Source organism: Hemitrygon akajei, chromosome 5, assembly GCF_048418815.1.
Source record: "Hemitrygon akajei chromosome 5, sHemAka1.3, whole genome shotgun sequence".
NCBI classification, from domain to species: Eukaryota; Metazoa; Chordata; class Chondrichthyes; order Myliobatiformes; family Dasyatidae; genus Hemitrygon; species Hemitrygon akajei.
In genome coordinates this window covers 127,842,172-127,868,957 of record NC_133128.1, presented here as the reverse complement: position 1 = coordinate 127,868,957, position 26,786 = coordinate 127,842,172, and the positions used below count along the sequence as shown (strand labels likewise).

General features: G+C 43.3%; 1 protein-coding gene across 7 annotated transcripts in view; it reads left to right on the top strand.

The window, feature by feature from the left end:
- The window catches only part of LOC140728164 (receptor tyrosine-protein kinase erbB-4-like), a 943,636-nt gene that overhangs the window by 633,063 nt on the left and 283,787 nt on the right, over nt 1–26,786 (top strand). For all 7 annotated transcript variants that reach the window (XM_073046453.1, XM_073046457.1, XM_073046456.1 and 4 more), the window contains exons 13-15: nt 916–1,048; nt 10,026–10,119; nt 23,674–23,828. In XM_073046453.1, coding sequence (XP_072902554.1) covers nt 916–1,048; nt 10,026–10,119; nt 23,674–23,828 — 382 coding nt within the window. The remainder of the gene's footprint in view (nt 1–915; nt 1,049–10,025; nt 10,120–23,673; nt 23,829–26,786) is intronic.

Below are 26,786 nucleotides of genomic sequence, written 5' to 3'. Positions count from 1 at the left end.
GTACCCCTGATGCTCTTCTGACAGATTCTAATTCCTATTTTCCAATAAGTGGTTAATGTTTTTCAAGGTGGTTCAAGAACCTGATAGCAGAGGGGAAGGAGGTATTATTGAACCCTGAGGAATGGATCTTCAGGCTCCTGTACCTCAAACCTGATGACAGTATTGAGAAGAGGGAATGGCCTAGATGCTGGAGTCCTTAATGATGAATTGCAGCTTCCTGAGACTTTTGGCAGAGGATAAGGCATGGTGAACAGGATAGCTGTGGAAGTATATTTAAAGCAGAGGTTGATTGGTAAGGTTGTCAAAGGTGACATGGAGAAGGCAAGAGAATGGGGTTGAGAGGGATAATATGTCATTGAATGGTGGAATGACTGAATAGGCTAATTGTGCTCATATATCTCATAAGCTTATGGTCTGATGGACTCATTTCAATTCCCAGAGAGGTTCCTAACAATGAATTGTAGGTCCAGGGTAATGGTGTGAAAGGTAGAAGAGCTAAAGAAATACATTTTTTGCCCCAGTACATGCAGGGGTTCTGGGAGACTGATTGAGCCAGGTACCCTCATGACGTTCAAAAGGTATCTGAATAAGCACTAGAAGTATTGAAGCTCAGAAAGCTATGGACCGAGAGCTGAGAATTTATGATTGTGCCATAAATTTCTATGGGTGTGATTAAAACAAATTTGTAATGACACTGACAGGAACACAAAACTCCCTTTTTATTATTGTGTTTACGGTATATTAAGAGGTCAGTTCATCAATACAAAACAAATCCCTTTTTTGCCATTAAAGGAGAGATGACAAGCTGTACAGATGTCGCACCAAAGGCAGACAGGGATTATTAATAAGGTTGACTGTCATGGATGGTGCTAGCAAAGCTTGTTTATTGAGAAAAAAAATTCATTCCTTGTCTAGCTTCTGACAGGATGATGTGTGACGTCCTGTGTTCTGATGATGGATGTTGGGGTCCTGGGCCAAACCAATGCCTGTCTTGCCGATACTTCCGCCGTGGAAGGACCTGTATCGAATCTTGTAATCTGTACGAAGGGTAAGTGTGAAACCCAGCTTTTCCTGCCATAGCTCAGTCTGGAAAAAGAATCTTATTCTGTCATGTTTCCCACTCTATTCCCCATATGAATGCCCTACTTGGTGTTCAAATAACTCTTACCCAATTTTGTTACGGAGTCAGTCCTTCAGCCCATTGAGTCTGTGCTGACCATTTGCCACACATTTACATCAATCGTATTTTATCCTCGCTAGACTCTGGCTGTTAGGGGAATACAGGGATCAATTTTTTTTTATCACAGCCAAATAACTTACTAAGCTGCTGGTGTTTGGGATGTGGGGTGAAACCGGAACACCCAGGGGAAGCCCACGCAGTCACGGGGAGAACGTGTAGACTCTACACGGACAGCACCCAGGATCTGGTTGAACCCCAGTGACTGGAGCTGAGGCTGCAGCTCGACCATTCTGCACAGTGCCAACCTATCCCCTCTTGTCTCCCCTAAATGACGCTTGGACATTGAGTTGCTGGTTAAATTGTGAATGGATTATTTCCAGCTGAAAACAATTTTAGCACCTTAATTATGAAAGATGGACAATTACGGATAAAGGTGAATTCAGAAGTAAGCACTTTCCTTGGAAGGACTAACTGGGTAACAATTTTTTTGTTAGGATGAATACAGCTTTGAATGTGTGCGTCATCATGTTATGTTCATTTAACATTATCATGTTATGTTTATTATGTTCATGACATTATTTATATAATATCATGATATTTTAACATTTTTTTTTTACATATATTTATCTCCATGAAGGAGGTTCATGAGAAATGCTGTTGAGTGCGTTCTTAATGACTAACACTACCTTCCCAAAGTTGACTACAAATTTCCAGTTGTTTATCCAATTATTTCTTCCTAAAATGCAAGCTCCCAGTGAAACTCTGTCCAATCCAAATTGCTTTATCACGTCCCATAGTTTTCTGCTGTTAGTGGCTGATAATCAATGTGTGCCAAGAGGAGAAGGAGAAGATCAGCTTTATTTGTCGTATGTACATCGAAACATACAGTGAAATGTGTTGTTTGCATCAATGACCAATACGGTCCGAGGATTGCACTGAGAAAAGCCTACAAGTGCAAACTCACTTCCGGCACCGACGTAGCATGCCCATAATTCAGTAACCCTGACCATGCAGTATGGCTTTAGAATGTGGGAGGAAACCAGAGCACCTGGAGGAGACCCACACAGCCACAGGGAGAATGTACAAACTCCTTACAGGCAGCTGCGGGACTGAACCCAGATTGGTGAGCGCTGACACTGTGATGCATTGCACTGACTGCTACACTGCTGTGCTAGAGACAGACACTTCTCTGAGATGAATGGAGAAGTTCATTCCATCTGTACATTATTGACAGTATAGAGTATTCACCAGCCTGAGCAGGGATGCTGTTGATCAGATCTACTGAAGATGTCCACATCTGGGTTAAAACAGAATGTGATACAGCTGAGGCTTTAGAAGGCGTTAGTTAAACTGCGTTTGGAATATTGTAAGTAATTAATATTCCAGTATCAAAGAAGGAATGTGCTATGCCTGGAGAGGGTCTACACTCAACATATGAGGAGCTCTGGGACTGTACACAATAGAGTTTAGAAGAATGAAGGGGATCTCATTAAAAATCACTGAATACTTTAAGGTCTGGATTGAGTGGACTTGGTCTTGACATTTCCATTCACAGGAAAGTCTAGGGTCCAAGTGCTCAGCCTCAGAATGAAGGGATGGTGCTTTAGAACTGAGGAGGAATTCCTTCAGCTAGACAGTGGGGAATCATGTTTTATTTGCTATGGAGAACTGCGGGTCCTAGTGTTTTTGAGGCAGAGATTGATGGGTACTTGACTGTTAAGGGGATTGTGGGAAGAAGGCAGAAGAATGAGGTTGAGAAACCAAATCCACCATGACTGATGATGGAGCAGACACAATGGACTGAATAACCTAATTCTGCTCCAATATCTTATAGACTTCTGATACGGTGAAGAAATGATCTAATCCCCTTCAATACCCACCTCAGACAGTCTGAGATGTGCTGACTGGAGCCTGGTCTCTATGTACTGGTTTGAAACCTAGTCGAGGAACCTGGCTCAGACTCGAGTAACCTTTGAAGTTTATTGAGTCGGATTCCTGTCTCTTGAAGCTAATTGTACTCATCTTAAACTTCAAAGGTTACAGGGAGAAGGCAAGAGAATAGGGTTGAGATGGAAGATAAATCTGCCATGATTAAATGGTGAATCAGACTCGATGGGCTGAATGGCCTAATTCTGCTCCTTTATCTTATGGTCCTAAATCAAACCAGAAGCTGAGACTTGGAGTATCAACCATAAATGTTGGCTTCACATTATCCATTGTGCAGCATGTCTCTTCCTGTTGAGAGCAGATGGCATTTGTAGTCATTGTTACGTAGAGCCATTCAATGGCTCAGGAGATAAGGAGGCCCCCTTACTTTAACCCTTTGCCAGAACTCTTCAGTCATTCCCATTTCCTGCATCTTCCTGTGATTTGTGTAAAAGTTCCCAGAGTTATTTATATCCTTTTGAAAGTTGAGATCAGGATTGAACCTATATTGCTGAGGCAGCAGCATCTTTGTACCACCCTATAGAATGAGGCCATTGAGCTCATCAAGTCAATGCCGGCGCTTGGAGTAATCCCATTGATCCCATTCCCCTACTTATTTGACAGAAACCTATTCTTCTCACATGCCCATTGACTTCCCCCCCCCCCCCCCCCCGGTTCTCTCAGCACTCGCCAAGCAATAGGGGTAATTACAATGGCCAGTTAATCAATCAGCAAGCATGCCTTTAGGACGTGGGAATAAAATTGCCTGGATTAGAGAGCACGTCTTATGAAGAAAGGATGAGTGAACTAGGGCTTTTCTCTTTGTAGTGAAGGAAGCTGAGAGATGTCTTGATAGAGGTGTAGATGGGCATAGATCGAGTGGATAACGAGAGACTTTTTCCAGGACAGAAATAGCTAATAATTGGGGACATGCTCATAATTTTAAGGTGATCGGAGGAAAGTATAGAGGTAAGTTCTTTACACAGAGAGTGGTGGCTACGTGAAATGCCCTGCTGGGGTGGTGGTGGAGTGAGGTACATTAGGAGCCCCATTAGAACTGTTTATCGCTTTACAGCAACAGCGATCACCAGCTGGGGTACGGCTCCTGACACTGTTTGTATGAGGTCTGTACATTTTTCCTATGACTGAGCGAGTTTCCTCCGGGTGCTCCAGATTCCTCCGACATTACAAAGATGTATGGGAAGTGTTGGGGTTGATGAGTTGGTGCTGGAAGAGTGATGACAATTGCAGGCTGCCCCCCCCCACCCCCACACAATCCTCACTGATTGATTTGATGCAAACAACACATTTCATAGTGTGTTTCGATATGTGTGTGACAAATAAACCTAATCTCTGCATAATACTTCATCTGTACCTCCAACTGCCTGTCTATCCTCAACATTTACCTCTAAGTTCTGTACTACCTTCAAGTTTTGAAATGGAACAAGGTGAAGTCACTAAACTATATAAAGAAACTCTGTGCTGTGGTAATAACCTATGGAGACAGGACTTCAAGAATCTTCCTCCAATTGAAAACCACAGAACTCTTTTTCCTGTTCCCTGCATCCCAGTTACTCTTGCTCCTTTTATACCTTGCCTTTCTCTTTGCCGATGATCCCAACATGCACTACTTTAATGGCTTTTGAAAGTCAAAATACACATCAGCTACATTGGTCTCATCAACCCCTCTCAGCCATCTCATCAAAAAACTCAATCAAGTTAGCTAAGCACAATTTGGCTTTGACAATACCACGCTGACTTTCCTTTGTAAATCCATACTTGTCCAAATAACGATTAATTTTGTCACTGATTATCATTTCTAACAGCCTGTTCCCCACAGAGGTTAAACCGAGGTGGCCTGCAGTTGCTCAGTTTATCTACACGTCTATTTTTGAGCATTTGCAATCCCCCAGTCCTCTGTCGCCACCCCAGTGTCTAAAGTGGACTGGAATATAATAGCCAATATCTCTGATTTTGCCGCTACTACCTTAATACTTTCTGTAAACCCCTCGGTACTGAGTGTTTCTGCCTCCTTAAGAAGATCTGTTTTATGGCTCCTAATTAGTTCCCTACTTCCTTTGATAATTGTGTTACTATTTACAGTTTGAAAGGATTTATTTTCTTTTTAGTTGGCTGCTAATCTTCTCACAAATACCCTTTGTCCTCTGTATATTCACTCTACAAAATCGCCGATGCATTTTCCATACTCAGTTTGTTTGCTACTGCATGAACCTGTCACTGTCATTTGTCATCTGGCAAGGAGTATCACGCATTCACCACTGTCTTTGTAAGGAATTTACCTCTGACATCCCCTCCTATTCAGTACCTTTCTCCACACACCCTAAAATTATGCTCCTGGTATTAACCATTGCTGCCATGGCTATCCACTTGATCTATGCCTCTTACCATCTTGTACACCTGCATTAAGTCACTTCTTGTCTTCCTTTGGTCCAAAGAGAAAAGCCCCAGCTCGCTCAACCTATTCTCATAAGATACGTTCTCTAATCCAGGCATCATCCTGGTAAACCTCCTCTGCATCTTCTCTAAAGCTTCTACATGGTTCCCATAATGAAGCGACGAGAACGGAACACAATATTCCAAGTGTGGAATTGCATATAGAGTTGCAACATTACCTTTGAACCCTGTTCCTCAACTAATAACGACCAACACATCAGATGCCTTAACTACCCTATCAATTTGCATGGGAACTTTGAGGGATCTATGAACGTGGACCCCCAAGATCCCTCTGTTCACCCACACTGTCAAGGATTATGCCATTAACCCCATATTGGACCTTGAAATTCAACCTTACAAAGTGAATCACCATGCTTTTCCGAGCTGAACTCCATCTGCCACCTGTCAACCCAGCTCTGCATCTTGTCAATATCACAATGCAACCTACAACAACCTTCCACACTATCCACAACTCCACCAATGTTCATTCCATCTTCAGACTTAGTAACCCATGCTTTCACTTCCTCATCCAAGTCATTTATATAAATCACAAAGAGTAAGGGTCCCAGAACAGATCCCTGTGGAACACCACTGGTCACCGACCTCCAGGCAGAATATGCTCCATCTGCTACCTCCCTCTGCATCTGAGCGCAAGCCAATTCTGAATCCACACAGCCAGGTTTCCCAGAATCCGAAGCCTCCTGACTTTCTGAATGAGGTACCATGGGGAACCTTGTCAAATGCCTTATTAAAATCCATATACACCACCTCTACTGCTCTGCCTTTATCAATGTGCTTTGTAATATCCTTAAATAATTCTATCGCACTTGTGAGGCATGATTTGCCCCTGACAAAGCCATGCTGACTATTCCTAATCAGACTATGCTTCTCCAAAAGCTTATAAATTCTGTATCTAAGAGTCTGCTCCAATAATTTTCCCACCACTGAAGTAAGATTCTGAGGTTATAATTCCCAGGGTTCTCCCTGTTCCCTTTCTTGAACAAAGGAATACCATTTACCACGCTTCAGTCATATGGTACTATTCATCACCAAAAGCACAACGATCTCCTCCCTTATTTCCCGTAGTAACCTGGTGTATCTCCCATCCAGACCTGGGGATTTATCTATCCTAATCTTTTTCAAATATTCCTGCACTTCCTCTTTCTTAACTTCGACATGTTTTAGCATATGCTGTTTTCACAAACATCAAGGTCCCTCTTGCTGGTGAATATGGAAGCAGAGGATTTAAGAACCTCCTCTGCCTCCTCCCACTCCAAGTGTATGTTTCCTCATCTATCCCTGATCAGTCTAGCGATCCTCCTGTTCTTCATATACATGTACAAAAACTCAGGGTTTTCCTTAATCCTACACACCAAGCACTTCTCATAACCCCTTCTAGCTCTTCTATGTCCATTCTTCATCTCCTTCCTGGCTACCCTGCCACTCTCTAGAGCCCTTTCCGATCCTTGCTTCCTAAATCTCTTGACAAGATATTTCACTTCTCTTGTCAACCATGGCTCCAGTGTGTCATTCTTTCCCTGCCTAAATGGGACAAACTTATCCAAAACCCCAGAAAGTGCTCCCTAAATGACTTCCACGTTTCCGTTGTGCATTTTCCTGAGTACTTCCATTCCCAATTTATTCTCCCAAGTTCCTGCCGAGTAGCATAGCTCTTGCCTTCTATCCAGTAAAACTCAGATAATTTGTGATGCAGCATTCAGAAATTGTGATAGTTTGACATTTACTGGGCATGGGTCGAAGGGCCTGCTTCCATGATGTAGATCTTCGTTGCTCCCTGACTCACTGAGAATCCTTTGTCACACTCCTTTTCCACTTGCCACAGCCCTGGTTCACATATTCCCCTCCCACTCACTATGGCCCTTCTTCACACTCTCTGAGGCCCCAGTCTGCACGGCCCTTTTCAAAGTAGCTGGTTCACTGGGGAAAATTATTACCATATTCTAACATACGAAAAATTTAAACTGGAGGGCTGTTGAGACAATAGCATTCAATAATCAGGGAAATCAAGCAATCTGCCACCAGCAACTTCCTGAGCAAGCCGCATTAGGTGAGTTTTACTGTCCTGCTCTGTCTACTCTGTTTCTGATTTCTGATTACCTGGGTGGCATCACTGCTCAGCTTGGGCGGTTCAGATGCGTAATTGTTAGCGCAGTTGCTTTACAGTGCCAGACTTCACTGATGGGTTCAATTCCTACTGCTCTTTGCAGGGAGTAGGTACGTTTTCCCCAGGACTGCTTGGGTTTGCTCCCGATGCTCTGGTTTCTTCTCCCATTCCAAAGACGTACAGTTAGGGCTAGTGAGTTATAGTTGGTGCCGGAAGCATAGCAACACCTGCAGGCTGCCCCCCAGCACATCCTCAGACTGTGTTGGTCACTGACACGAAACAACACATTTCACTCTTTATTTCGATGCTGACAAATAAAACTAATCTTAATCTAATTTCCCGCCGTGAAATGTTTTGCCATTAAAGACAAAAACAGGGAAGAAGGTAACACAAAACTCTCGTGAGGATCAAATAAAAACCCGCAGAGGCTGGAAAACTGAAACAAAAATAGAACTGCTGGAAACACTCAGCAAGTCAGCCAGTTTCTGTGGAAAGAGAAACAGTTCTGCTTAATAATGCTGGAGCTGGAATATCAACTCCTCTTCTCCTTCCACAGAAGTTGCATTAATAGCTAAGACTTTTTCTGTTTTTGTTGCAAAGCTCAGTTGCCCTTTCCCTTTCCAGTGAGCATGCCAAAGTCAGTTGTCATATGCACAAGTATACGCACATTCAGGTAGATGGAGCTCATCAGCCTGGGAAGGCAGTCCATCTGAGAGAGGGAAAACTCTGATTTCAAGCCTCCGCTGCCTTGCGGCCATACCCACTCATGGGAAAGGCTTCGGGAGTAAACCCTGAGGACAAATCCGAAGCTCAAGTCCCTAAGGCAGTCCAACGTTGCCTTCAACCTCGCTCTGGCAACTCCTGCGACGTCACTGCTGCCAAGCTGTATAGGCTCTTCCTCTTCCCTTGGCCAACATCGGTGGCATGGAGAGGGGAGACTTGCTGCTTGGGCAACTGCTGGTCTTCCATACAACCTTGCCCAGGCCTGTGCCCTGGAGAGGACACTAGACTTCCCAGGCGCAGGTCCATGTTCTCGCGAGACTAACAGATGCCATCATGTATGCACAGCCACAGTGGAATCTTACCTGCTGCAGTATCAGAGGTTAATAACGTCATTTAAGCAGCATTCACGTGAAAAGCATTGATCAGTTTTTAGAGCGAAAACTAGAACAATTAGAACAAAACAAGTCAATTTTAATGTAAAGTGAGCAAAGTGCTGTAGTTAGCAATTAAGGTCATGCAGGTTGGTTCAGGAACCAGGTGGTTGAAGAGAAGACATGAAACGACCCATTTCACTGTATATTTCGATGCATCCGTACATGTGACAAATAAAATATTCCAGAGGTTCACCAGCCCTAAGTAACGACATTTCTCCTCATCTCAGTATCTTACTCTGTATTTTCCTGGATTAGACAGGGAAAACATCCTCCACAATTCCAGTTTTTCATTGGATGTTCTAATAAGATCTTGTCAATGCAGTCTTTCCACATTCGATAGACCTACCATCCCAGGTCTACCGTCAGTCCGATGATCTACACAACCGCAAGATGTAGGAGCAGAGTTAGACCATTCTACTCATTGAGTCTGTTTTACCATCCAAACACGGCTGATTTATTTTTCAACCCAGTCTCCGACCTTGATCCTTTTCCCAGTCAAGAAGCTATCGCTCTCAGCCTTAAATACACCCAATGATTTGGCTTCCACAGCCCTCTGTTGTGACAAATTCCACAGATTCATGACCCACTGTTAAAACAAAATCCTTCTCATTTCAGTATCAGTCCCTTTATTTTGATATATTTAAAAGGCGACCGATAGATTATTGAAACACAATGAGGAGATAGTGGGAATATGTTAGAATGGCAGTCATAATCTTGACCAGCAGCAGAACAGATTTTTTGGGCCAAATGGCCTACTCCTGCTGCAGTTTTGCTTTGTTTTTTTATTTTGGCTTTGAGCCGTTCAGCCGATTTACTCTGGCCCATTGAGGCAGCTCCATTGTATCTCCCCTTAATCTTCTCTATTATGGGGAAAATAAACTGGACCCTAAGCAACTGAGATCCTCCCCAGAGAGTTGCTTTTTTTGTGCTTGTTAAACATTTGTGAGCTCGCGTTTGCTCCCTTAAGCAGTTAAAGTCTGAAGATAACCGTGTGAAAAGCTTTTTGTTCACGTTCTGGTATACTTCCTTGATTCTGAATTTTATATTTATGCACATAATCTAAATGTAACCCCTTTGGTTGCTTCTATGTGAGAGCTGTAAAGGCTATTAAAGGGAAGAAAAAGAGCGCCATGTAAAATCCCCTGAATTGCATCTTCTAATGATCGTTCTGCATTTTGTCCAGGGAATTTCGAGAATTTGCAAATGGTACAGTCTGCATGGAATGCGATGAGCAGTGTGAAAAGATGGAAGAGGATATGGTCACATGTCATGGAACGGTAAGGAGCCCCTTTCAGTCTTTGTGACAGCTTAGCATGGGTTCTCATTGCACAGGGCTGTAGCCCATTATAAAATGTGAGCACCTTCTTTATATGTATAGTTACTGCTGTGATGACAAAATCACAGCCTATGTTTTACAAGTACACAGCCATTTTATTTACATTATTTACACTGATTAGCCTATTCTTCTATTCTGTTCCTTTTTCTCCGACGACCTCTTCTAATCTACTTTTCTTTTTGAAAGTTAATGTGACTTCTCCTTTAATCATGAATTCTTCAAATTCAGACTTTTCCTCCCATACTCCAGCTCATGAGTTATTTCAAATGCTGATTGTTGCTCAGATGAAGAGGTGCTTGATGGCATTCAAAACACAATTTCCATCAACCTTGATGTTTGATTTCTCGTTGTGTTACATAGGATTTACTGGGACGACAAGATTTAATAAACCACATGAACAGAATCAGAAGGAAATTTCTGTGGTGTTAGGTCTGTGGCCCAAATATCTCTTTGGTCTTAAGGAAACCAAGAGTTGATACGTTTACACCATCTAAATGTTAAAGGTCACAAAGCTTAACCGTGACTCCTGCTGGGCTTTGAATCCTGTGGCTTCCACTGATTTACACCTATCACCTATAACTTGTGAGCTGTGTGCGGGGAGAATGATTCTCTTAGCTAAGACGTCGAGGAGCAGGGATTATCATCTCAGAGTAAGGGGCACTCCATTCAGGACAGAGATGAGAAGAAAATCTTTTACCAAGCAGGCGATGAGCCTTTGGATTTTGTTTCTCTGGAGGTTCAGGCTCAAAACAGAGATGGAAATGAAAGAGAAGATTGATAGCTCGGGTTGGGTGCTTGTTCACCAAGCCTGAAGATTAGGTTGCAAGCGTTTTGTCACCGGTCGAGGTGACATCATCAGTGTGCATTTGAGGGTAGTTCCTGCCGCGTGCTCGCGGTTTTATTTGTCCAACTCATTCTGATTGATCGGCTGTCATATTGGTTTCTAGTCTCTGCTGGGTCCTGGCCAACCAGATAGCTGAGTGATCACCACTGGCCTGTATCCCAGGTTATTGGTCATTGGGAGCATTGGTTCTTCACATGTCTACAGCTCTCCTCTCGTCCCCCATCCCACAGACACATAGGTTCCGAAATTGAATCCAGTTCCAAATGGTTGTGAATAGACTTCTGTTGAGAACCAAGCTTTCAAGAATTCCATTGATTTCTTGTTTAGTGCTTCTGCCAGGATTTTTGTAGTTTCCCAGATGTACTTGTTTCTGTTTTGATCTTCACGTACTGATATGAATGACAGGGTCATGTCTTCCTACAGCTAGCCGGTGTTCATGTAGTCTCATGGATAGCTTTCTCCCCGTCAGTCCTACATAGCATTTAGGGCAGTCTCCACATTGGATTTGTATATTATGTTTGTTCTTACCATGTGGGCTGTTGGAACTTTTGGGAGGAGCATTCTGATGGTTGTGCTGGGCTTCTGTGCTACCATTATTCCGTGTGGTTTGGAGCAGACTTGCCATCATTTCAGAAATATTCCTGATGTGTGTTAGGGTTGGCCTCTTTCTTGTCTGTTCAGTAGGAGTTAAAGTTGTTCCTCCAGGCAAGACACCTTCTGTTGAAGTGTTTTGGATAGCCAAGGTGACGAGAAGGTGATGTTCTTCTTTCTTTTGTGGTCCGCGCTACTGCAGCGTGTTTCCACTCGGTTGAATAGCGTTCGGGTGCAAGTTCGTTTGGGGCATTTGGGGTGGAAGTAAGTTTGCACCTGGGGATAAGAGGATGGTCCAGGAAAGAGGCAGAGAAGCAGAAGGCTAGGCATGTCCAAGACGAAGCAGGGGGCTGGCAGGAAGGGCCTATTCCTGCTCAATTTAATGTTTAGGTTGTCCACCTGTATGTTCACTCTCTGCAAGCACAATACTATCTGAAGGATGAAGGATCTTGGCACAAAACATCAACTCTGTTCACTTCCATAGATGCTGCCTGACCTGTTGAGTCCCTCCAGCATTTCGTATGTGTTATTCTGGATTTCCAGCATCTGCAGGATCTCTTGTGGTCACCATAAGACCATAGGTAGATAAAGAGAGGAGGTCCTGAAAACAGAATACAGTGAGTTAGGAAGGAAGATGAGAAGCAGGACCTCAAGGGTGGTAATCTCTGGATTGCTGCCTGTGAGGAGAGGAATTGAATGAGATGGCAGATAAATGCGTGACTGAAGAATTGGAGCAGGGGGCAGGGATTCAGATTTCTAGATCATTGGGACCTCTTCTGAGATAGGTGTGACCTGTACAAAAGGGACAGGTTGCACTTGAATCCGAGGGGGACCAATATTCTTGCACCCTGATTTACTAGAGCTGTTGGGAGTAGTTAAAACTAACAGGTGAATGATAGAGCTGAGGATAAGGTAGCAGGTTTACGAGTAGCTGATGGATGAAACATGAATGTAAGGAAGGACAAGCTAACGATTGGGGTACAAGTGCAGACAGAGCAAGGAGTTAAATTGTACCACAGAGGCAAAATTCAAAAGGGTGAAGAATGCAGGACTGAGGATGCTGTATTTAAAAGTGTGTAACATTCAGAATAAGGTAGACGAACTCGTGGCGTGATTAGAGATTGGTTGGTAAGTTGTGGGCATTACTAAGTCATAGCTTAAAGAAGGCCATAGTTTAGAGCTTAACATCAAAGGATATACTTTGTATCGAAAGGACAGGCAGGAAGGCATAGGCAGTGTGGACCTGTTGGTAAGAGGTGGAACTATATCTTTCGAAAGAGGTGACATTGGGTAAGAGGATATTGAATCTTTGTGGGTGGAGTTTAAAAACAGTAAGAGTAACAAAACCATTATGGGAATCATATATAACCTTGAAATAGTAGCCAAGATGTGGGGTTGAGATTGCAAAGGGAGCTGGAAAATGCATGTAATAGGGGTAATGACAGAATTGTAATGGGGGATTTCAATATGCAAGGGGATTGGGAAATTCAGGTTGGTATTGGATCACAAGAGAGGAAATTTGTTGAATGGCTACAAGACAGCTTTTTAGAGCAGCTTGTGCTTGAGCCTACTCAGGAATTTTTAGAAGGCATTTGATAAGGTGCACACATGAGTCTGCTTAACAAGATAAAAATCCTATGGCATTATGGGAAAGATACTAGCAAGATAAAGGAATGGCTGACAGGCAGGAGGCAGTGATTAGAAATAAAGGGGGCTTTTACTGATTGGCTGCCAGTGACTAGTGGTGTTCCTCAGGGGTCAGTGTTGGGACTGTTACTTTTCACATTGTTTGTCAATGATTTTGGATAATGGAATCGATGGTTTTTGGCAAAGCTTGCAGATAATACGAAGATAGCTGGAGGAGTAGGTAGTGCTGAGGAAACAAAGCAATTGCGGCAGGACAGACAAATTGGAAGAATGGGCAAAAAAAGTGGCAGATGGAATACAGTGTTGGGAAATGTGTGTTAATGCATTTCAGTAAAAGGAACAATAGTGTAGATTATTGGTTTCAAACATCAGAGGTGCAAAGGGACTTAGGAGTCCTTGTGCAAGACCCCTAAAAGGTTAATTTACAGGTTGAGTCTGTGGTAAAGAAGGCAAATGCAATGTTGGCATTTATTTCAAGGGGAATAGAATATTAAAGCAAGGAATTAATGCTAAATCTTTATAAAACACTAGTCAGGCCGCAGTTGGAGTATTGTCAACAGTTTTGGGCCCTGTATCTCAGAAAGGATGTGTTATCATTGGAAAGAGTCCAGAGGAAGTTTACAAGGATGATTCAGGGAATGAAGAGGTTAACATTTGAGGAGCCTTTGGCAGCTTTGGGCCTGTACTCGCTGGAATTTAGAAGAATGCGGGGGGGGGGGGGGATCTCATTGAAACCTACCAAATGTTGAAAGGATTAGATGAGGTGGATGTGGAGAGGATGTTGCCTTTGGTGGGGTTATCCAGAACTAGAGAGCAGCACAGCTCAAAGTTGAGGGATGACCTTTTAGAACAGAGGTAAGGAGGAATTTTTTTCACCAGAGAGTAGTGAATCTGTGGAATGCTCTGTCATAAACTGTAGTGGAGGCCAAGTCCATGGATATATTTAAGGCAGGAGGTGATACTATCCTGATCAGCCAGGGCATCAAAAGATATGGCAGTGTATGGCAGGTGTATAGGTTTGAGTGGGACCCGGGAATCACCGAATGGAATGGTGGAGCAGACTTGATGGGCTGAATGGACTAATTCTACTCTTATGTCTTATGATCTTATATTCTGCATTGTGCTTTTCTTTTTTCTATCTCAATATGTCATGATCTATCCAGATCTGCCCCAGAAGGCAGTGGAGGCCAAGTCTCTGGATGCATTCAAGAGAGAGTTAGATAGAGCTCTTATAGATAGCAGGGTCAAGGGATATAGGGAGAGGGCAGGAACGGGGTACTGATTGTGTATGATCAGCCGTGATCACAGTGAATGGTGGTGCTGGCTAGAAGGGCCGAATAGCCTACTCCTGCACCTATTGTCTATTGTCTATTGATGGTACACAAAACAGAGCATCCCACTGTATTTCTGTACATGTGACAATAATAAACACACTATGTTCGTGTCACAGACACCAAGTACTGAAGATGTAAGTTCTTTACTTCATTGAAAGTCTGAAGTTTCCAAACGTTCACACTGATGAGCATCAAGACATTTGTTTCCATTCTGAGTGATCAGGAGTGAAAGGACTCAGATTTATTCTTGATGAAGGATCTCGGCACAAAACATCGGCTATATTCATTTCCATTGATGCTGCCTGACCTGCTGAGTTCCTCCAGCATTTTCTGTGTGTTACTCTGGATTTCCAGCATCTGAAGGATCTCTTGTGGTTATATTTATTCACCTGTAACCTGGTATGCAGCCAATGTGTCTACATTGTCCACTTTCGGATGTTTACAATAAAAACCTGTTGTGGATAGATGTGGCCAATGGACCTGAAGACAATTAGAAACAATATGTTATGAGCCCGGGAACAGTGGCTAGGCCATTAACAAAGTTCCTGATTCACACATAAATAATTTCTCATTAACTACTGTATTTATTCTGATTGAGGTTAATAAAACACATTCTCTGACACATCATAGTATGTCAGATAAGGGAAATGGTTGAGTAAATAAATCAGCAAGATGTGTCACAGAATTAAATACAGCCCATATGAATTAGCGGAAGAGATTCCATTACTGGCAAGCAAAGCAAGTTGGCATCAAATAGAAATTACATGGCAATTATCGTCTTAATCTACGACGTTCGACTTTTCGTAAAGGAGGAAATGCTTTAAAAATCTGATACCAATGCTGCTATAACAGTCTCCTTTAAACGATGAAAAGCAATAACAGTGCTTGCTGCTGAAGGCTTCACTGCTTTTAGAGTACTACCTATTGTGATGCTCTGGACCCTTCTGCAGATATTAGACATCAGCAAAGCTGCTGATCCCACTGATAGAGTATAAAGAGTTAATGAGGCATAGACACCACTGAAAAAGTAGAAGAAAATTTATGCTTCAGAACCCAGTGGCCTTGATTTAATTGGATGCAGACTAAACCCATTTCTAGTTAATAAGTGATCAGATCTCTCCCACAGATATGCGAGCATATTATACATTTCATTAACTATATCTGCATATACATTGGTGTGTTTCCCTTTGATTCTTTCCTTTAATATGCTTGGGCTGTTAATTTACAGAATGAAAACAGTGGGGGAAAAAGGTGAGGATGATGTATAATTTTTCATGATTAATTACGGGTGGATGTGTAAGTTTCCGTTCAGTGAGAAGTAATTATTCCACTAACATTTCGAGAAGGAAATACAAAGGTGGCGTCCGCAGGAGAGGGATGCAAGGGGGAGAGGAGGTCGAAGTTCACTGAGAGGGCTAGTTGGGATCCTTGCAGAATGGTCCAAGGACATCGGCATGCGGAAACCCATGCAGTCATGAGGGGAGCGTTCAAACTCCTTACAGACAGCAGTGGGAATTGAAACCAGTCTGCCTGCATGTACTAGCGTTATGGTAACCACTACACTAATATGCCACCCCCGGATCTCAGGGCCCTGGATGTGGAGGGGAGTCAGAGGTCTGGGTAGAGTGGGGAGACTGGTCTCTGGGTGAGCGGGAGGGGGGGAGGAGAGAGCTATGATTCTGTATGGGGGTTGGATGGACTATGGGTGCACTGGGCTGGTGCTAAATTGGGATCTGGCTAGATTACTCTGGGTGGGAGAAGTGAATTTGGATTGAGAGGAGTTGGGTTCCTAGATGGTGCAGCTGTAGTTCTGGATGGATGGTGGGGGTGGGGTGAATTTTCTGGCAGTGACACTGTGGTTGTAGGAAGGGTTTTGATCAGAGTTGAGATGCCCCATCCCAGACGACCAGAATGCAAGGCATTCTCGTGGGCACACAGTCTGAATGGCTGGTGGAACTTTCCAGAAAATAATTCATGGTTCGAGATGAGTGCTGGGGGGTGGGGGGGGGGGGGTGTGATGTTGGTGGTTTGATAAGAGGGTTTGATACCAAAATGTAGAACAAATAGGGGCAGAAGGGGACCAGCAGCTCCCTTGCCTGCTCCACCCTGTCAATGTGTTCATGGCAAATCTTTTGCCTTGAGGCCACCATCCTACGCTAACCCCACACCTCCTCGGTTCACAACAAACCAAACACCTGTTGAGCTCTAGCATGAATGTACTCAGCAAAAGTGTACCCAGAGCCCTCCTGGGTGGAGAATTTCACCACCATCTCAAATAGGGAATTATTTCTCGTTACTTTCTTGGACACTAGTGAGCCTGTTTTGAGACTGGGACATCCTGTACCTTCCTCATGTCCACATTGGTAAGCCTAGAAAGAATGCTATTTGCTGCATGGGGTCACACTTTCTTTTTCCAAACTCCAGAGAGTATAGGCCTGGTCTGCTTATTTCCTCCTCCTATATCCAGACCACCATCAAAATCAATGTCCTGAACTACACTGCATTCTTTTAATAAAAAATAACCCCTTACTTGGCCAGATAGACCAGATCTGTGTATAATGTGGTTGCACCCATGCCAATACACTCGGAGCAAGATATCTCTAATCTTGTACTCAAAACCCCTTGCAGAATAGACCCACATACAGCCAGTAATTGGTGGCTGTAACTGATGTTACATCTCAGCAATGTCTTCACTGGCATAGATGTCCCGATGAACATCAACCCCCCTCAACCTCTCACCATTTAAACTGGTAAATTATTGTTCCATGTACCAAGATGCAGCTTGAAACTTGTGTACATCCATGCAATTCATTGCAACGTAGTACAAATGATATCAGAGTGCAGAATAAAGTGTTACAGTCCAGAGAAAGTGCACTGCAGGTAGACAGTAAAATGTAATGTCACGACAACGTAGATTGTGAGGTCGATAGTCCATCTTGTCACACTAGGGAGCCATTCAATAGTCTTATAACAGTGGGATAGAAGCTATCCTCAAGCCTGGTGGTAGCTTTCCAGCTTTTATATCATTGGCGCATTTGGAGAGGGGAGAAGAGAGAATGCCCAGGGAGGGTGGGGTCTTTGATTATGCTGGCTGCTTTACTGAGGCAGCTACAAGTATAGACAGAGTCCATGGAGGAGAGGTTGGTTTCCGTGATGTGCTGACCTGTGTCACAATGCTGTGTAGTTTTTTTGTGGTCACATGCAGAATAATTACCACACCAGACCATGATACTTCCAGATAGGATGGTATGCCTTGCACGGTACTTGGTACAGTCAAAGGAAGTATACTAAATTTCTTTAACCTCTGAAGCGGTAGAGGCATTGGTAAGCTTTCTTGGCTGTGGCATCTATAGTATGTTGTTGGACCAGGACAGGGTATTGGTGAATTTCTCCTGAAGGAATTCGAAGCTCTCAACCCTTTGAACCTCAGCACCCTTTTTGTAAACAGAAGCCATGTGTACCACTCCGCGCATCCCCCCCCCCCCCCACCCCAAGTCAATGGCCAGGCTTTTTGTCATGACACCATGTCACCAGGGTCTCTATCTCCTTCCTGTATTCCAATTCATCATTATTTGAGATATGGCCCACAACGGTGGTATCATCTGCAAACTTGTAATCAGAGTTAGAGCAGAATCTGGCCATGCAGGGCTAAGGACACTATCTTGTGGGGCACCAGTGTTCAGTATAATCGTGGCTGAAGCATGGCTGTCCATCCTTACTGATTGCAGTCTCTTGGTCACCAAGTCATGGATCCAGTAGTTAAAAACATCTTCTCTTTCTATATTTTTTCTGCCAAGGTGGATGAGCTGACAGTACATTCCATGGTTAGTTGAACTGTCTCTGTGCCAGATGAAGTCTCTCTGCATCTTAGTTAGAACTCACACCAGCTTATTTCAGCAAGCCTTGATATCCTCAATCCCCCGCCAGTACCTTCTGCAGAAACTTTGATTAGTAGTCTTATGTGTAATACCTAATCAAAGGCTGACTGAACGAGCAAAGTACATCACATCAACTAGTTTGCCCTTATCTATTTCCCCACTTCAAAAAATTTTTTTTCCAAAATGATTTCTATTCTATAAATCCATTGATTCAAAGTACAAGTACAGGTTCTAAGGGTTGAATGACTGAGACCTACTGTTTCTTCTGTAGTTAAGTATTTAAGTTCAAGAAATATTAAGGACCTATTTTCAAAATTTGTATGTTTCTTTAGAATAGTTATGAAAGGTGGTGTTTGTGATTATTTTCAGAAGGCAAAGGGAACAGTTAACTCTGATTTATTACTGTTGGAGTGTGTTAGCAGAGAGGGAGGGGTGTGTGCACAAATTTGGCTGCCACTGCAGTTTAGAAGAGCGCATTGAACCCTAACCTACAAATTCAGGGACATGATCATCCTTTACACACTAAACGATCATCGGGAAAACCTCACCCTGCCGCCTATCCCCAACAGCTGCGGTAACATTTGCAGGGTCTGCATCGTTGCTGTTTCCATGCTTGTTCTTTGCTGTCGCAGGCACTGGAACAGCGATGAGGTTACTATTGGGACCATAAGAGAGCAGTGAGAGATTAGCAATGCTTGGGAGAAACATCACTGCAGACAATTGCCCAGTTTACAGCAGAGCCATTTGTTTAGTGTGCAACAGGACCATTTGTTTACCCTGAGGTTTTACCAGCTCAGGACAATGTCACTGGGCCTCCAACGTCCCCTTGCGATTTGATAGCCTTTATTTTCCACACAACCAACTCAAAATAGCAGCTCCCCAGGCCAAATGCCATGATTTTTTGCAGTGCAGCCAGTATTGTTATAATGCAATTGCATTCATAATGAAATGTTTGACATTGAAATCCAATTATTGTCATTAAAGATGGTTTCTGATATAGCAAACTCATTTTCAACATAGCATTTTGATGGGGTAAATAATGTTTCATTACATACTTTGGGTTCAGGGGATGGAAATGGACATCATATGCATTAAAAATTTAAGTGGAGAAGACATTAATTTTGTTAACAATTCAAGACGGGAGGGGTCAGGGAGGAATATAAATTGATTAAAGCAATGTGGAAATTGCCTCACAGACTCCATAACTGCTATAATAATTATTTGTGTTTCTAAACTGAGGCACTTCTTGAAAACAAAGTCATTAAGCACAAAGTCTGATCAGCCTCTTGTGAGAGGCTCAAGTTCAAAGTCAAGAGTCAGAGACGAATTTATTGTCATATGCACAAGTATTGTACATTTATGCACAGGTGAAATGAAAAATGCAGCAGTGTCACAGGCAGCCCTCTTCATTCACAAGTAGACATGCATTATACGTATTTTTTGCAAGAAAGAACATAATTAGAACAAAACATTCCATTTTACGGCAATGTGACCAAAGTGGTCATAGTTGTGCAAAACTTAGTGATGGGGTTGGTTCACAAACTGAATGGCTGAAGGGAAGTAGCTGGTTTTGAACCTGGTGGTGTGGGACTTTGCGCTTCTGCACCTTCTGCCGGATGTTTAACCTTTCTGAGAGCCCATCACAATTAATGCAAGTTGCACTGCTGTGTGACATCAGTCACTAACACCATCAAAGTTAGGAGAGGTTGCCACCATCTCGGCTGCTGCACACCTTCAAGAGATGTAAGGGCAGCTCCCCATTTAATTGAGATGAAGCCCACAAGTTAAGGAAAGAGTCCGTACCATGTCCTGCTGGTGATAGCTCACAGCAGGAGATGATGATCATGTGACTGTGAACTCTTTAAACCATTAATTGAGAAGGAGAATTCTGTAAGCTGCCAAAAAGGAGAGTGGAGCATGGCCCCATTTAAAACATACTACATTCTGCAAATTGGAGTAAGATTTGTCAATAAAATTTGGATTGAATTGTTAATTATAGATTCCTCCATCCTGCTTGGTTAGACCATAAGAGATAGGAGCAGAATTAGGCCATTCAGCCCATCAACTCTGTTCTGCCATCCCATTATAGCTGATCCCGGATCCCACTTAACACTTACACCTGCCTTCTCGCCATATCCTTTGATGCCCTGATCGATCAGGAAACGATCTACTTCCGCCTCAAATATATGCACAGATTTGGCCTCCACCGCAGTCCGTGGCAGAGCATTCTACAGATTTACTACTCTCTGTCTAAAAAAATTCTTCCTTACCTCTGTTCTAAAGGGTGGCCCCTCAATTTTGAGGCTGTGCCCTCTAGTTCTGGATATCCATAGGAAACATCCTCTCCACATCCATCCTTTCTAGTCCTTTCACGATTCGGTAGGTTTTCATGAGATCCCCGACTAGAAATGGTTGGAAGTATTTTTCTCACGGTAGACAGTTTTTTTGCACAGGAAAATGTCACAATTCTGGAAGCCGGAGAGGGTATAGAAAAGATTCACGGATATGTTTCCAGGACCAGAAGGTTTGAATCATAAGGAGAGTCTGGATAGGCTGGTACTGCTTCCCCTGACGCGTAGGAGGCTGAGGGATGAATTCATTGAGGTTTATATAAAATCGTGAGGAGCAAAGATGGGGTGTATGGTCACAGTCATTTTCTAACAGGACACAGATTTAAAGTGAAGGGGGTAGATTTTAAAAGGGACCAGAGGGGCATGTTTTCCACCTAGCGGGTGGTAAGTGCACTGAATGAGTTGATGGAGGAATGGTAGTGGTAGGCACAATAGCAACTTTTAAAAGGCATTTAGATAGACACAAGCACAGCGAAAATGTAGATGGGATACAGGCTAAATCCCAGATGCTCTCTTTCTGCTGCAATCACTGAGGCATTAATATGGAAAGGCATTTCAGGAGAACTCCCTAACTCTCAGAGTCTTAGATTTATACCACACTGAAACATGCCCATTGGCCCATTCTGTTTGTGCAAACTATTGAGTATCCATTTACGAGGGCTAAGCTAATCCAGTGTTATTCTCCCCCCCAGTCCCTTCAGTCCCCCAAGATTCTAACACCCACCTACATGAGGTGCAATTCCTAGTAATCAGTTTAACCCATGTGCATGTCTTTTGAAATGTGGGAAGAAGCCAGAGCAGTCATTCAGGAGGTCAGGACTGAACCTGGACCACTGGAGCCATGAGGCAGAGCTCTACTGCCTGTGCCATGGTGCCATCTCTTTAGAATAGTACCAAGAGATTGGTTTTGCCTATTTGTCCTTATATGATAGAGCTGCCATCCCAGGAACCTGTCTGGTAAACCTTTTGCACTTTTCCAATAATAAGTAGATACAGAGGTCAAAGCTGCACACACTATTCCATATGCAGTCACACTAAGGCCTTAGATAACTGCAGTAAAGTATCTTTACCCTGTATTCAAATTGTCATGCAATCAAGGCCAGTATACTGTTTATCTTCCTAATTGCCTGCCATACAATTGCCTGCCATACAGTCATTCAGTGTATTTGAGATGGAGGTTGATAGGTTCTTGATTAGTGGGAGCCTTAACAATGACAGGGAGAAGGCAGGAGATCAGGGTTGAAGGATAATAAATCAGCCATCATTGAATGGTGGAGCAAACCTGATGGGCCAAATGGCCTGATTCTTCTCCTATGCTTTATGGCCATATGCCTGGTGTTGATTGTCTGTGATTTGTGTACCAAGGCACCTAGTTCCTTTTGAGCATCACATGTCCCAGTCTCTCACTGTTTGGGCCCCGTATCTAAAGAAGGGGTGCACTGAACCTGGAGAGAGTCACAAGAATGATCCCAGGAATGAAAGGCTCAACCTAAGAAGAGTGTTTGATATTTCTGGGCCAGTCCTCAGTGGAGTTCAGAAGGGTGGGGAGGATCTCACTGAAACCTACCAGATGCGGATGTTTCCATTTCTAGAAGAGTCCAGGACCCAAGGGCACAACCTCAGAAGAAAATGATGTCCCTTTCACATTGACATACTTACTGCCTGTTACACCACTGGCATTTGGGGCAGCAATGAAGGTCCTCTAGCTCTGGCAGTGTTCAAGGCTTCCTTCATTGTGTCAGTAGCTTCCTCTCAGATTTCACTACTGTCAGTCATGCAAGTCCCAAGTGGAGACTCAGGACCACCGTCACAATCAGATGTAGAAGGATTCTTTGTTGCCATTTTGGCAACAATTTTGCTTTACCAGTCAGGATTATAAGATCTGAGCTGAACCCCCGAACCTGGAGGACTGGTGGACCACTCTTAGTCTGTCCTCTACCCTTTGACCTGCTTGGCATGGGTAACCCTACCAAGAGCCAAAACATAAAGCCCTGACTCCAGCCAACATAGCTCTCCAGGTCACTGAGGCACGCAAGCCTCCAAACCACGACAAATGGTCCTCTTGGAGGTTTAACATTGACACGAGGAGGAATTTCTTCAACCAGAGGCTGACAAACTTGTGGCATTCGTTGCCACAAAGAGCTGTGAAAGCCAAGTCATTGGATGTACTTAATGCACAGATTAATAGGTTCTTGATTTGTAAAATGGGTTAACGGTTATGGAGAACAATGACGAGAAAAAAGATCAGCCATAATTGAATGGCAGAGAAAACTAAATGGGCCAAATGGCCTGATTCTGCTCCTATATCTCATGGTGCTACTTGATCAATACCCAACGTTTCTGTTCTCTATACTGAACAAATAACCTGACTGGTTTTGACATTACACTAGATCTAACTTTGCTGTCCATGACCCTGATACAGACTCCCATTCAGTTCTGTCTCATCAGCCATCTTGGCAATGTTACCTTTGGTCCCCTCAGCCAAATGTCAAAACAGGTTGTCAATGAATGTAAAAAAAAAAATGTGGTTGCTTGGTTTGAAATAAGAAAAAATACTGTAAGTACTCAGTAGGTCAGGCAGCATCATGAGAAGAGAAACAGGGTTTAGTATTCCAAATCAAGTACTTCTCTGAAAAAGAGTCTTATACTGAAACATTAGCTTGCTCTTTTTGCATGGATTAGGAACTGCTGGGACTCAGCCCTTTTTTAAATTGTTGGTTGTCACTCCTTCTTTGGACTGAACTCTTGCCCTGTGACAAGGGGCTTAAGGATTTGATGTTTCATTACATTTGAATTCTCTCAGAGTAGTAGAACATTTTACGAATTGATCAATGTTTGTTTGTACACCAGGGCCCCGACCACTGTACCAAGTGCTTGCACTACAAGGACGGTCCCAACTGTGTGGAGAAGTGCCCTGATGGTCTTCATGGTGCCAGTGGATTCATCTTCAAGTATGCCGACTCCAACCGAGAATGCCATCCATGCCACGCCAACTGCACCCAGGGGTATGTCCGACAGGGCACTGAGTAGTCGCGGTGATGGTGGCCTTTGACCCTGTGTTGAGCAATGTCCCAGAAATGAGCCAATGAGCTCCATGGGTTTGTTCCGTTCATTTCAGAACATGAGGAAGGAAGTATTGGACAGGATTAACAATAAAGAGGAAAATGTTTAATGCCCACTCTGTTGGACCAGATCTCTGCATTGTAAATTGGTTATAATTCTACGTTTAATCCACTCTAAAAGACTGTTACCCTTCCTCCCTTTCAACACTCCCAATTAGTCGAGCAATTCCAGTAAGTTGGAAGTGACCTTTGCGACATGAGGCAGTGCATATTTGTGCTTTCAAATCGAGAATAAACTGCAGAAAGCTGGGCAGCAGGCAGGGTTTCCAGAGCAGCTTCTCATCTTGCATTCGTAATATTAAATCAATAAATAATTAAGCGTGTTGCTAATCTTAAGCGTTAATGTCAAGCATCAAGAAATAGTCCATTGTCCCAGTGATTCTAATTACAAATGAGTCACTTGGGAAATGATATTGAATGTCATTGTACTAGTGGGATCAAAGCAGATTTATGTTCTACCTTGTTTCATAACCTGGAATACACCAGAAAACTTTTTATTTTATTAAGTGATGATTGAAGTGAAATACCAACTTGGGTTATGATTACAATTTAACTGAAGTGGCTGCAGGTGAAGGATTCTGTGATATTTGTGCTAGCCTCTTACAGTTCAACGAGAAAGGACACAAAACTGGGTGATTATCAGTGGGAAAGGGGGAGATTTCTCTGCACGTGGATTGCTGTGATTCAGAACGCACTCCCAGAATACTTCTGGAAGCAGTTCAGTTACATCTTTCAAAACACAATTGTACAGATTAGTGAGGAGCGAATGTGACTATTTGGATAAACACAAGATTGTGAAGAACCAGGCACACAATGCTGATGGAACTCAGCTGGTTAGGTGGACAAAGAGTCTGGGCCTGAAATATTGTTTGCTCATTCCTTTCCATAGATGTAGCCTGACCTGCTGAGTTTCTACAGCATTTTGTCACTATTTGACTGCTTGTTCAAAGATGATCCCCAAATCCAGGCAAAATATGAAGCATAAACAACAAGTAAATGTCTCTGTGATACTCTTAACGTAGAATTATCCCACCTCACAGGCAACACACAAAATGCTGAAGCAACTCTGCAAGTCAGGTAGCATCAATGGAGAGGAATAAACAGTCAACGTTTTAGGCCAAGACCCTCCATTGGAACTGCCAGTCCCAATGAAGGGTCTCGGCCATTAATGTCGATGTTTATTCCCCTTATTCGATGCTGCAGTTTGTGTGTGTTGCTCAGCATTTCCACCATCTGCAGAACTCTTGTGTTCACCTCACAGACAACAAGGAATGGCAGCTAACTGTTCCCCCATCCCACCACCACAAATTTTAGACTCCATCTCTTCCCCCCCCCCAAAACAGATTATAAACTTCCATTTCCTCACTTAGCCCCAGTTCCAGAATTGATGACCTCCTGTTTAGTCTGTGGCGTCTATCAGGCTGTTCGCTCCTTTAACGTCAAGCGATGAGCTGCTGCTCATTCCAAACGCACTGCACTCCCCCACCTCACACTGGCTTCAACCATCACACAGGCTATGCCCAACTCACATCGGCCCCTCCCACCACACACACTCCTCCCAGCTCAGACTAACTCACCCTCCACATGCTAACTCCCCATTGTACATGGGCTCTACCTATCTCGCCTCCACACCCATCTCAGTCGGGCCCTCTGGAAACCACAACTTATCCTACCAGAGTTGCCCAGGACGCAGCCCTCACGGAGCCTGCCGTAACGGCAGGGGGCAGTGATAAGGTACCACTCAGATCATAAAGGTGATAGCCCACAGGGTGAGCTGTGTCACTTTTAGTTGTGGAGACTAGAATTATTATCCAAACTGGGATGACACACACAAAAAGAAACAGTTCAACGAACAAAGGTGTTTCACATCCAGGTCAGATTTACAACAGATTAGTTCAAAAGTTCAAAGATCAAAATAAGTTTATTGCCAAAGTACATATTGTATATGGCACCATATACTACATTGAGAGTCATTTTCTTGCAGGTGTTTACAGGAAAATAAAGAACAACAATAGAGTTTTTTGAAAAACTAGATACAACAAAGATTGACACCAAAAGAGGATGAATTGTGCCAATGATGAATTTTAAAAATAAATAAATAATACTGAGAATGTGAGTTGTGGAGTCCTTGAAAGTGAGTCTATAGGTCGTAGTGAGTGAAGTTATCCATGTTGGTTCAGGGGCCTGATGGTTGTGGGGTAATAACTGTTCCTGAACCTGGCGGCATGGGGCCTTGTCACATCCAACAGGGTGCAATAAAATTCATTGTTCATGTGAAACTCACAGAGCAAACAGTATACGCGTGATAATAAATGCAACAACAAATACAGCAACGAGTGCAAACAGCAGAATGGTGCCAAGTTTCACAGTGCAAACTGCAGTAAAGCATAAAGAAATGTGGAGGTGACAATAACAGAATAAACCAGAGAGGTGGAATTAGATGTCTAAATGTGGTAGCACCATTGGGAAGGAGATATGACAGAAATGGTTGGTTCAGAAGTCTGATATCGGTGGGGAAAAGCCTGTCCTTGAGTCTTGTCATCTGGGCTCTCAGGTTCCTGTATCTTCTCCCAGACACTTGCTCAGTAGCTGTCGGTGTAGTACAGAAACAGGCAGGAAACATGAACTCTGACTTGTCACATGCATGGCGTGTCTTTAAACGTTGTTGCAGCCTATTCATCCACTGTTGCAGGTGGAGGAGTTGTGGTATGTGCGATAGGGATGGGCTTCACTTGAGTTGACACAAAGTGGGTACATCTCAGGTATTGATACAAAACAAATACATCCACGTATTGGTACAAAGCATCTTCAGATGCACATACAGCAAAACATACATCCGGA